The sequence below is a fragment of the Hippichthys cyanospilos genome, chromosome 14 (genome assembly GCF_059441005.1).
Source record: "Hippichthys cyanospilos isolate Australia breed blue-spotted pipefish chromosome 14, RoL_Hcya_1.0, whole genome shotgun sequence".
Lineage (NCBI taxonomy): Eukaryota > Metazoa > Chordata > Actinopteri > Syngnathiformes > Syngnathidae > Hippichthys > Hippichthys cyanospilos.
Window position 1 is genome coordinate 14,244,375 of NC_142382.1, and position 12,798 is coordinate 14,257,172.

Sequence of the window (12,798 nt, forward strand, 5' to 3'; positions counted from 1 at the left end):
CAATAACAGATACACCATTATCATACTTAAAAGCATGTCCATAGTATAATTTAAATCATTTTTTTAGCTATTAACATTTAGCTTACATTCCAACATGTTATTTTTACTTGTGATGATTTATATCCTCTTATTGAAGCTGCCAGGGTGGAATTAGATTTTCTATTTGCGCTTTATGTATGCCCTTGGTGCCACTGTATTGACAGTAAGTACATTTTATAATGTCTCTGAAATTGTGCTTAATTGCCCTTCTCGCTGATGGGAAAGAGGATCCTTGTAATTAAACAGGGCTGCTGGGAATGCTTTGACATGATACTGAGGTGTTGCCATGCAATGCAATGTCATTTATGTGTTCAAATAAGGGCGACATATTCTGTAGAATTGGCTTGAGTTAAAATGCGCCGGCACGTAATTGTGCTCTGTTAACATCGACCTTAATGATGTTTTGGTTAATCCTCAGCCAACGTTATGGTGTCTGTTTCTGCATGAGAATTCTACCCCCTGTCATCATGTTTAAAATTTTTCCTTTAAACACCTTCCTGCGTTCAATTATACAAGGCCTCACAATCCAGACATGGCAGCATTGAGTTTCACTATTTTAGCTATTGCAGGATGGTATTGTTTTAAGAGCTAAGAAAATAATGTTGAAGAATGTGTCCATAAGGACTGATCCAAAAAATGAACTTGGGTGGGATTTTCCTCAAAGTGGGCTGTGGGCTGTGATCACTTGTCATAATACTCCCAAGAATTTCTTTGCAGCGTTTCGATGAATCGAATTAAAAACACAAGTTTTGAACATTTTCATTTCATATTCAAAATCAGCACTGTTTGAAAACGACCGTGCAGAAAACACACAAGCAAATTAATCAAAATGATTTAAAATTACTTGTTAGCCAGTCACCAGTAACATGACAGAAAATGGAAAATGTGGGTCATTGTTTTCCAGAGTTTTACTCTACCGGAGATGCGTGCAAAAGTTTCGTTTTGATTCACCACAAAGATAATAAGCCTGCTCACAACAAGGGCTACACAAATTTGATGATATTTTCAGTGGAAGTTCCATAGAATTGGGAAGTGTTTGTTCAATAAGGTATCTAAGTGATTAAAAATGTATGAAAAATAATTATTTATTCATTTATAATCAATTACATATGTAATATGCACAATGTTATCACTCTCAGAGCTAAAGCGTTAAACTGAGATTAATTTAAATAATTTAATGTTTAAAAAAGGTTCCTGGTAAACTCAATTCTGTTTACTTCCTGGGGTCACTGAACTTTGCTGACTTTGCAAACTAGCCTAGAGGTGAGTCACCAGCACAAAGACAGACACATGGACATTTATGTAGTTTTTTTTTCTTTTAATTAAAAAGTAGCTTGAAGGCTCAGTAGGAAAATTGAAAAATTTGCGCACTTTGCAAGGCCAAGTCCAAATACCATCTCAGTGCGTGCCATCTCAGAGTAAAGCAAGTCACCCCCACAGAGAAGTGAAAAGGTTTGAGAATTGTTTCTATCAAAAGATGAGAAAAAATTGGATCAGATTTGATATATCTTTTTTTAAATTGTATTTTACAGAAAAAGGAAGCTGTTACATCAGTCACAACAGTCACAACATTCTTTGAAGCCAACTATTTTTTATTCAGTGATTTTCTTAAATGCAAGGATTTACTCATTTACCTCTCTGTTGCAGGGTTCGTAGAAAAGTCTTGTTGAAAAAAGTAATTAATCCTGACTAATTACGGAAAATTTTGCGATTGACAAATTTTAATCATCTGACCGCAGTAATAGATGCATATTGTATATATACTATATGTGTGTAAATATATATATATATATATATATATATATATATATATATATATATATATATATATATACAGTACATATATATACAGTACATATATATATATATATATATATATATATATATATATATATATATATATATATATATATATATATAAATATATATATATATATATATATATATATATATATATATATATATATATTTCAACTGTTTTTATTTTTCATTTGTTCTATTGTTTGTTAGTTATTTTTTCTTGTTTTGTACATTGCGTGTTCGAAATAAAGCATTCATTCATTCATTCATTCATATACACGCACACACACACACACACACATATATATATATATATATATATATATATATATATATATATATATATATATATATATATATATATATGTGTGTGTGTGTGTGTGTGTGTGTGTGTGTGTGTGTGTGTGAGCATTTCTATATATGCTCTGTATTATATTGATAGCAATACATTATATACTGTTCATGTATGTGTGTGAATGAAGATGCTCTGAAAAACACCTGTAACATTTGTTTTTAATTACAGTTATTAAAAACTACATTATCTGCAAACTTTACAAGCACTCATATGGAAACATGAATGATAATACATACAAGGATTCTTTAAATTAACATCAGATGTACATGCTTTGAGCATAAAAACAAAGAAAGTAAGTTAAGGGTTTTTTTTTTTGGTACTTTGATAGAAAATAGGAATTCTTTTGAAAGGGATTTGGCCATTAATCCAATATACAGTAAAATACAATTCACTTGTACAAGTTGGCTTTCTTGTTTTACATTAAGAATGACAAGACTTTTACCACACATCTTAGTCACCATTAACAGATTTATACACATATGAACCCATTTTTTCTTTCCGTATAGCTGCATGATCTAACAAAATTATTAATTTTTTCCCTAATAAAAGGTTTCAACCATATTGAAAAAGGATTTTTTTGGAAGGTGCTTTTTCTCTGCAGCACAAGGAGACAGGAATGAGACATAGTGAGAGGAATAAGGCTGTGAATGACCAGTCCATGGTGAACCCGCCTGCTCAAAGTCAGATGGGATATACTTCGCTTCAGCCGTGATTTAAAAATCAAGGCCTGTATGATTGCATAACTTGGAGCAAACTTTTTACTTGATCCCCTACTTTCTCACAATGGAAACAAACATTTTTTTTAGTCACGTCATGGAAGAGCTTTTTTTTTTTTTCTTGCTAGACACCTGATACATAGAAGATGATCCTATGTGGGCGTATGAAACAGAGCCAGTCAAGAGCCCCTGGCACCAGTGATCATTAAATTAGTCCGAAAGCAACAGTGAGGGCCAGAAAGGCTTCAAAGTTCTTACAGATTAACCAGAACAAAGGGCCTGTGGCCAGTTAACAGCTTTCTTCTTTGGTATAATTGCCTTTGGTGTTGGTAAGAAGACACCGCTGTGACCCTAACCCTTAACCATACCTCTCTCTTATTGTTACTTCAACGATTGAAGGATCACAACGGTAACCACCGGGGAAGTGTTAACATACTCACACATATCTGCCTGGCCGATACGTACATTGATGTTAAATTTGGAGCTGTGTGTATGTGTGCGTAAAGCAAATATGTACACAAAATGCACAAAACTAACAGGATTTTAGCCATATGTAAACAGGATGCAGGGGGCGGGAATGGCGGGGATTATAATTGGAATAGTGCAAAAATCAAGCAAATGGCTTATTAAGAGGGGGAGAGGCAAATTTGGGAAATTCAACCGATTAAAAGATTTTCTGAATAACAAAATCTTTTGGGCGTGGTTCATACTGAATAAAGATTTTTAGTGCATCAAAGCTACATTGGAAGACATAATAATAACATTAAAGCTGTGGGTTTTTTTTTCTCCATAATTTAGATGCAATATATTACATGAATTCCAAATGTATACTCAACAACAAAACCTGATATGCATATATTGTAAAAAATATATTTATATAAAAAGAGAAGAGAAATGCTTGAAGGATGTGGGGGTATACGAACACATTTCCTCAGAATTTGGCTCAAATAAATATCAAAAAGTAAACCGTATCATCCAGTTTCAAAACACCAGATTATTTTTTTCTTTCATGGAAAAAAAAAAAAGCCTGAATAATAGGCAAAGCGTTCAAGGGCTTATTCCTGCACGGACTAAAAAAAACAATCTCTCCACTGTACATTCCTCCGAATATTGTCCACCATCTTGCGCAAACTTGATTCACTGATGTCACAGCAGAGGACGTCCATTGTGCTGAAGCCAACCTGCAAACAGCATCACCAAGGCCAGGTGTCCATTTGGATAATAAATTAGGACCAGGTGAGCATATGAAGATACTCAGGATGCAAGAAGGGCGGGGGGAGTTATTTTTAGAGATATATTTGACATGGTTTTACATAAATCCAAATGGAAGCTTAGAAAGACTGATTGCTACAGCAGGGATGTCTGAGTCACTCATGGGGCAAACATTCAGTCTGCTTGCTCTCCACCCTCATGAGGGCTGACTCAGTCTGAAGAGTCTGTCCACCGTCTGCTGTTAACTATATGGCTGCTCTCAGCTCATATGGCTTTTGAGTTTTTGTTAGGCTTGAAGGGTACATATCTCAGCACAGTGCAAAAATTCACGCGGTTTACAAAATACGATGACGTTTCGTCAATTGCGGAAAGTCTTAACAAGCGAGTGCTACGGAAATAAAAGACAAACATGCATCATGTATCTTTTTCTCTTTCTTTTCTTTCAGTGTTCGGGTTTTTGTTCATCATTCTCTTCACTTTGCCACCCTTCGCGCGTCATCCACTTGGAGGCGTCCGCCAGTCAGTAAGGCCTCCAGACGGATTCATCCAGACGGCCCGAGGCACTCATGGCTGTGGGGGAATTGCTGTGGCTGCCGTCGGCCTCCACGCCGTCGCTCTGGGTGTTCAGGCCCGGGTTCATCAGGCTGTTGGCGCCGCCGGTGCCCGAAGCCCCCGAGCAGGAGAGGAGACGGGTGGGAGAGCGCTCGCCCCCGGCGTTTGCAACCATGGAGAACTGGTAGGACCCAGATCCTGTGCCGTAATACAAGTAGGAGTTGGATTGGAAGTTCTGGCTCTGGTTGTTTGAGTAAGGAGGCGGCAGGTAGGTGTGGTATCTCGTCGGAGCCGACATGCTCAGGCCGCTGATGCCGGTGCTGGAAGTGTTGCTGGAGTATGGGAAGGCCCCTGGGTAATGAATACGAGGGTCGGAGAAGCGTGGGTCGGTCAGCGGAGATGGGAAGGTGGTCCTCTGCTGGAATAGATCGGTTGTCCCTGTTGGCAGGAACAATTCTTGGTGAGGGGAGGGGGTTAAAATATATATTTTACATTCTGTTCACACGCAAACATGATCTTTTGGTCCCTGAAAAAGGAGGTTAAAAAAAAACCTTGATTTTAGACGAGGCTAGTGGGGCCAACTAGTACATATTATTGTAGAGAACATTTTTGACGTGGCCTTCCCTTTTAAGAAAAAAGGTTTAGTATATTTTTCTTCATAAATTGTTGGTTTGGGTGAGATTTTAGTTGTCATGTTTTCCTAGTGTCCTTCTTGTAACTGTCTCGTTAAATTATATTGTGTCCGTCTTCCAGCCTTTTGTGTCTCGTCTAAGTGCTCCTTGCTGTCTCGTCACTTGCTTGTATTTGACTTTTACTGGTTTCTTTCTGTCCTTGTCAGTTGATTGTTGATGTAGCAATCTTTGTCATGTCAAGTCATTTCTAGCCAGGTTTTTCCTATTGTCTCTTTAATTGCTTTGAAACTTGTTCTTTTGGACTGTTGTTGATGTTGCGTTTTTGATCATTCCAAATACCTTGTTTGCCTTTTTGTTACTTTGAGATTAAATCGTTTTTTTTGAGCACTTACTGCTTCTCTGCCTTTGGGTTCTCCATGCTTATTCATAACATATTTGTTTTAGGCCACTTTTATTAGAAGCAGAGACATTTGGGAGTATAACCAGTTTAGTTGCTTATTCAGGCTTTTGCTCAATTAAACAGCACTTGAAAACTGGTATAGCGACTGATTCCCCCCACCCATCACTTGGGTTTATCTAGAATTTTTAGTCAAATATTTTATAATATGCACAGATGTGTGCACTATGCCATAGACTACACTATTCAAATCTAAACAAATTGACCACAAATTGGAAAAAAAGATTGCCGTACAATATTCAAATAAAGTTCATCCAGGAATGATTATCTTATGATTTTCAAGGGTCCACTCAATTAGAGACGTTGTCTCACCGGTGGCCTTAATAATGCTCTGCATCTTTCCACAGCCTCATGAAGATGGCTGATTCAAAGACCCCCTCCCACAGCTTACCTATTGCTCTTCCAGAACAGCATCATAAAGGATTCTGTCTTTGTGAGAGCAATGAAAAGAAGCTTTGTCAGCCCCGACGAGCGCTTAGTACAAACACAGACGACTTGTTGGACTGTTGTTGTGTAACTCATCGTAAATCGTACTCAAGAGGCCGACATGAAGACAACAAAGGCAAAAGAAAAGGGAAAGGCCCGGAACAAAGACAGCATTTGTGGCGGTATCGTATGAATTAATGTGTTTCAGCCCTAGACCTGTCAGAGGTGTCCTGCGTTAACCTCGGAGATGAATCCTCAAAGTGACGACTTCAGTCTGACTCAACACTTGCCAATATATAATCAAACTGAAATGTGAAAAAGAAGCATGGCTGGAGGGATTGATGTGGCTTGTGCAGCTCCTATCAAACCAGTACACATGCAGCTAAAGCAAGCAAATGGTTTTGCCTGACTTTTTGAGTGTGTTCGCTTGTCAGTCTGTAGAACGCTGACATATTTTGGATGGAGGCTATATGGCCATAAGCCATAACCGTAAACGCCCTGAATCCAGTTGACGCTCATAATAGAGTTCCTCATACCTGGCGACACCTGCTGCATACACACACATGCGCGCACACACACACGCATACACGCACTCCCCGGCGCATTTGTTTAGCCGCTTGTGGCTTTCATGTGTCCAACATGCCCACATGACTGCAAGTGTAAAATATGGATTTGGATGGCAGAAAAAAAGGGATCTTGTATCAGTGAAGCAAGCAGTTGCATGCTACAGCCCTGAGGGGGGAAAATGCCAAACTTGCGTGCCACAGTCTTGTTGAAATGTCTTTTCCCTATGTCTGGGAAAACGGGGTCCATTTTCAACTTTAAAAAAATATTCCTTTGCGCTTTCCATTGGTCCCGCTGTGCGTTTTTTTTTTCTTTGTCGACTTTTGGGGGTGACGGAGTCGAGTGGTGATGGTGGTGGGGGCTGTTTCTTTTTCCAGAGTCTACCAGGCGCTGGAGTTCATATCTGATTTCACGCAAGGAAAATTCGAGCCTTCAGCTGCTGTTGATTCGGCTGAAGTGGAGTCGGCGCACTAATTCCTACCGGACTCCCAAAAGAACTCTGTCTGTCTCTTTCTCTCTGTCTGTCTCTCTTCATCTTCTTGTGCCTGTGCTATTTTTAGGTCTCAGGGTGCAGTACTGCAGAGAGGGGAGGGGTCCCGCGGCTTGTGGCGCGCCCCGCCTCGCACATGATCCCCACTTGATTGGAGTTGGTGGAAACGTGTTGGCTAAACTGCGGTGGGGATTGACTACTGCGCTCTTTCAGGGGAAACTCGACTGGACACGTATCACAACATCTTAATGGGCTTGTGCAGTCTCAAAGCTCCTGGCTGGAGTCCAAGAGGAGCTTGCTACCACCCAAAAGTCTCAGCGGTACAGTAGCTCCCTCTAGAGGAAAGGGCTACATAAACTGTTTTGTAATGGAGAAGCAAACGTTTACCGTCTGTTTTCTCTCTCCTAACCGCGGTGCATACTTTCCTGCCCCCACCCATCATAAGTACAGGCTTCACTGTTGTGGCTGTGGTAACTGTGGTGTAGCGCTGGCAGAGAGAAACTGAGACTAGTAGTAGCTGCTTGTAACCTCTGCATCCCCAAACCACACGTGATCTCCATTAGACTCATCTGAAATGTGTTTGCAAGGACAGGAGAGGAGATGGACCCCAGAGGGCTCGCTTGGCACGGTCCAAAGTCTGTGATGTTCACAGGCTACAAAGCGAGTAGCGGGGAACCAGAACATTTTATAAGAACACAGTGTTCCGTTGCTCTCTTTCCCCCTCTCCCTCTGAAGCGTAGCCGCACACACTTCTTTAATTCTGGGGTGGAGTCCTTCGCCTCATTTTTGCTTAGCTTAAAAAGACCACTAGTCCACAGTGAAGCGTGTAACCCAGATTGGATAGGAGGTTTGACTCATTTGCTTATGGGGAAAACAGATTTTGCTTGTTAACACAGGGGCAAGTTTAGAAACGGCCGTGTATGTGTGTGTGACTGGTTAGTGAAGAGGAGATGCAAATCCAGGTGCTCACCTGTGAAATGTTTACACGGGCTTGATGCAAACTGTGACGGCCACCGCACTGACAATGTTGCCTCAGGCAAATTAGCCAAGGGTAGGAAATGAAGTGTACCGGGAATCATTTTCACCTTTCTTTCCTCATACCTTCCAGAGCATACTCCTATACTGCACCGAGATTTGATTAAAGTCGGCTCAACCTCCTGTTAACAGGTTCTCTTTGAATAACTGGTTTAGGTAACTTGAAACTTGTATTCTATAACACATGCAATTAATGCTGGTAACTGGGCGTGGATGCCGCGGTGACAAAGTGCTTCTGCGGCACTTTTGCTGTTCAAGCTGAAAACAGGAGACCCAGGTGATCGCCTGTTGTTTATTTAAGTTCACATGCTTGGAGGCCAACGCATCACGTCGAATGCAAATGTTATACGCTGCTCCGGCGTGTCAACTTGCTCCATGTTGGTGCAAGAAAAATAACAATTGACACGCACTCAGAGTGAGGCACAAGGGTTGATCAATTAATCAGGATTTGGTCTACACCCGCCTATGTCAACCTTGAATCTTAATTCTTTGGCTGAACACATGTTTTTGGTTAATTCTATGCTTCCAACATTAATTAAAAAAAAATATCAGACAGAAAAAAAGAATGGAAGGAGTTGTAGCAAAATTTTCATTTATAGGGTGTACTGAGTTATAAGGCACGCCCAATTAAAAGATGCATTACCACACATTAAACTAGTTCAACAAGTAGGTCAAACGTTATTCAACTTCAATCTTAAGACCAATTAACATTGTATTTTGCTAATATGTAATCATTTGAAAACGTGTAAAATACCATTTTTTTTGGACTACAGGGTTAATTATTAGGGAATTTGAATTCAAGATTCCAAACTTTTGGAATTTTTGGAGAAAATTTAAAGATTTTAAGTGTTCCTTATCCAAAAAAAACCAAACGGTACGCCAATGTCAGGTATGAAAATGTTGTTTCTCTCTGTATTTATACTTTATATTCATGTATTGCCAACTGCTAGTTAAAGAAATGATTATTAATTAGAAATCGACCAAAAATGAATGTTACAAGTAATCGGAATCCCTTTGCGTGCGCTCTCGACATCGTGTGCGTGCATGACTCAGTGCGTGTTGTGTGGCGTGGTGGTTTGTGGTGGGTCCGGGACAAATAGGAGAATAAGAGGACTGTTTGACAACAGAGAAAACCCCAATTGCCAAGAAACAAATGAAAGAAAGAGGGAGTGGGAGTGAAAGATGAAAATGAAGAAAGTCAAGTAGGGTGGTGGCGTCCTAGGAATGTTCTGGGCTGTTCAAGGGCCCTACGGGCAAAACGAAGCAGACTCTAAAATTGACAGAATGGCACACCCTTTGTTGTGCCCGCCTTTCCACAGTCTCTATTTTAATTCATGATCATTCCTTTTCCAGTTTAAAATTCACGAATATACAAATTAATCTGATCTATCTATCTATTATTTATTATCTCTGCTTTGATCAGAGACGCTCCTGGGCTGTGCAACTTGATCTGTTTTTAGACATCTATCATTAACCTGAACTCACCTTGGTACTCTTAAGTTGGGTTTTACCTTTGGGGTAACAAATGAAACACATACTTGTTAAAATTACATGAAATTTAGAGGAATGTCTTTGTGGAAGCATTAAAAAAAACGCTGAATAGTAAAACCCATGGAGATGTCAGGTCTCACCTGGCCACGGTCTGAGGTCCTCTTCCACCTTGCATGTCTTCAGAGAAGGAGTGTCCATCTGATCTTGCCATAGGGCTGCTGAAAAACACAATTTGCACCAACATTACATGACATGCAGCAAATCATGCGTTCAGTATTTTGTGGCACGCCAAGCAATGTGTAGGAGGTGTAAGTGCAGGGTGAGGAAGTCAGCACCTGAGCAGTATAAATAAAGCTCAGTCCAAAAAAAGCCCTTCATGACAGACCCGTCAAACAGTCTAGGCCTGTGGCGGGTTGGGAGATGTGTCTTCCTGTCACAGGCTGGCCTCTGCTGACTGAGCAGTGGGCAGTGACGGCCGATATTCTCACCAAAGTGAGAGAAGCCTCGGAGAAAACACGCCTGATGGCTGCTTGGCAGATATTTTGAGCTCTTGCAGGTGAGACAATGGTGGGGCAGCGGAGACTTGTGAAAGGCAGAAGCAACCCAGCCAGTAAAGCTGTCAAGAAGCAAGCGAAGGTCGAGGACCCGCTGGCCCAGCGCGTGGGACCCTGCTTCGCACTCAACGGCTATACCGCAAAAAGGCTGACACAAACAAGCTGTGTTTGCGCTTGGTCTGAAATGATGCACTGAGTACTATGAAAATCTCGACACATGGATGTACGAGTGCCAGGCGAGATGCCTTTGATACCCAGCTGATACACTATGGAGCAGTGGTTCTCAAATGGAGGTGTGGAGGCGTCCCAGAGTTTAAATGACATTTCAAAAATGCAAAAATCTTTCAAAATGATTTATAAATGATGTATATATTTCACAACGGTATGATGTAAGCTCATAAAAGGAACTTTATATTCAGTAGGCTTTTTCATGATACTAAAAACTTAGTCTCCCCTATATCAGAATGCTTTGGCTAAAATTGTCATATAATACAAAAGATCACTTGTCAGACATTTGAAAACTTTATTTAAAATGAGGTTCTATGATTTTTCTTTTCTTTTTGACATCTTTGATACTTGAACCAACTTCATTCCAACTTTTGTTTTCTTCTTTATGAGACAGTGAAAGATTTAACAATTTTAAAATAAAAAAATAAAAAAATAAAAATCTGTTAAAGTTTTTTTTAAGCAAAGGTAGAGCTCATCACCTTTTAAAGACTCGTTTCTGATTTTTAAGTGTGTCAATGAGTTTTCTTTTGCATGAATCCATAAGAACATTTGTTGTACTTTATCCCAGATTCAATAGAACCGAGTTTGAGTTATACAGTGCTTTTAGGTACCAAAAGCGTTTTATACTGGTTACTCAGTTACCTACTGATGATGCAGCATCACCAGTAACTGACATTCAGCGTTTTGCTCAAGGACACTAATATGGGCACAAGGGTCGGGGATCGAACCCACAACCTCTATGTTGGGAGACCACCACCAAGCCATAAGAGTTATTTGATGGGCTTACCCAAATTGTTCTTCTTAGAACTTCAGCAGATCAGCAACCGCAAGTTCGTAACGCCGCCGTTGCGCCAACTACCGCAAATGCAGATGCCAAAAGTAAGGAGGGGATGGCGCATGATGTTCACCTATAGCCACACTGGGCCGAGCGAGTGTAAGATCGGCGCTTCCCCTTGACTTCCTCTGCAAAGGACCAAATCAGCACTCAGTCCTCGAGAGGTCCTGCGCTACGGCTCACAATGGCAAATTCTTACATATAAATGGCAGTATTCAGACCGGCTCGCAAGCAGCTGGTGTGATTTGCTCAAGAAAATAAACATTTCCTTCAAATATTTTGATTGGCCAGCAGACAACATCAATAGCAGAGGCACAGCTTAGCCCTGTTAATAAAAAGGCCCACCCCTGGGTGGAGCTGGGGCGGTGGGTGAGGCTGGGGGGCAGTAAATGGGGACGAGGCGGCTGTATCGCTAATAGCCAGCTTTGGGGGGGTGAAGTATCGAGGAGGACATAAATAAACACAAGACACTTTTTGAAGTTTACGCGCAGTGGCCGGGAAGACCTTTGAGCCAAAATGGCATCCGTCCTCGTGACTCCGGGTTGTGGGACACCTCTCAGATATGTAATGCGCCCGCCGCAATGAAGCGTGTCATTGAGAAACAGTCAAAGCGGACCCTTGTGCTGGCTTCCTGTTTCACTTAGGCCTTAGGCGTCGCAACAGCGAGAGAATGCAGGAGCGCGAGCCAGCGAGAAAGGACGACGCCAACGAGAGCGGAGACAAAAGAGAGCGTACTCGAGACTTGGGGAACGTGGCCTTGGCTCGGCTACGTTGGACATTTGATATGTCTTTTGAGCCCTCACTTATAACGTGAGCAAAAACAAACACATGGGCTGAAAATTTTGAAGTTCTTTTGGGGCTTGTCGCCCCCACCCGCACTTCCTCTTTCCCCCAGACTCAATAGAGACTGTTCATGGCGCGCATGTCGTTTCTATAATTGCAGAAACGTAAAACTCAGCCTCGCTCTGATGTGAAATTATAACTTACACAAACAATCGAGGTATGTAAAATACAACTTACTCGCACTTCTTCTTTTCTTTCTTTTTGTTTTTACACATCTAACTTGTTTTTCTTGAAACGTTTTCAGTTCCAAGTATGCAGTTCAGGGTCAGAAAGAGAGGGTAACCACAAGAGAGGCTTACAGGCACCATAACAAATAAACTTAATGGCGGCCATTGACATATGATATAAATAGTGTCATGTTTTAAGGACCAGCTTGGTTGCGTTGGCCTCAGCGGGCCAGCTTCCTGCTGAGGCTTGGCACCGATCTTCTGAGAGGGTGACAGCCACACTTTAAAGTCCTCGCCATAGCTACCTGACGGTGTAAATTTCCTCCCTCGCTCGTGCACCTAATTGGCCGATCATGTCACTCTGGATGTGGGAATTACTCCGATACTCTTGGCTGTGATGGT

At 41.0% G+C, this 12,798-nt stretch overlaps 1 protein-coding gene across 1 annotated transcript in view; it reads right to left on the reverse strand.

Annotated features, from left to right (window-relative positions):
- Window positions 1–2,338: 2,338 nt before the first annotated feature.
- runx3 (RUNX family transcription factor 3) overlaps window positions 2,339–12,798 on the reverse strand; it is a 33,333-nt gene continuing 22,873 nt past the window's right edge. The window contains exons 5-6 of the mRNA XM_088433600.1: window positions 9,910–9,987; window positions 2,339–5,112 (exon numbers count right to left, since the gene is read on the reverse strand). Coding sequence (XP_088289726.1) covers window positions 4,643–5,112; window positions 9,910–9,987 — 548 coding nt within the window. The 3' untranslated portion in view covers window positions 2,339–4,642. The remainder of the gene's footprint in view (window positions 5,113–9,909; window positions 9,988–12,798) is intronic.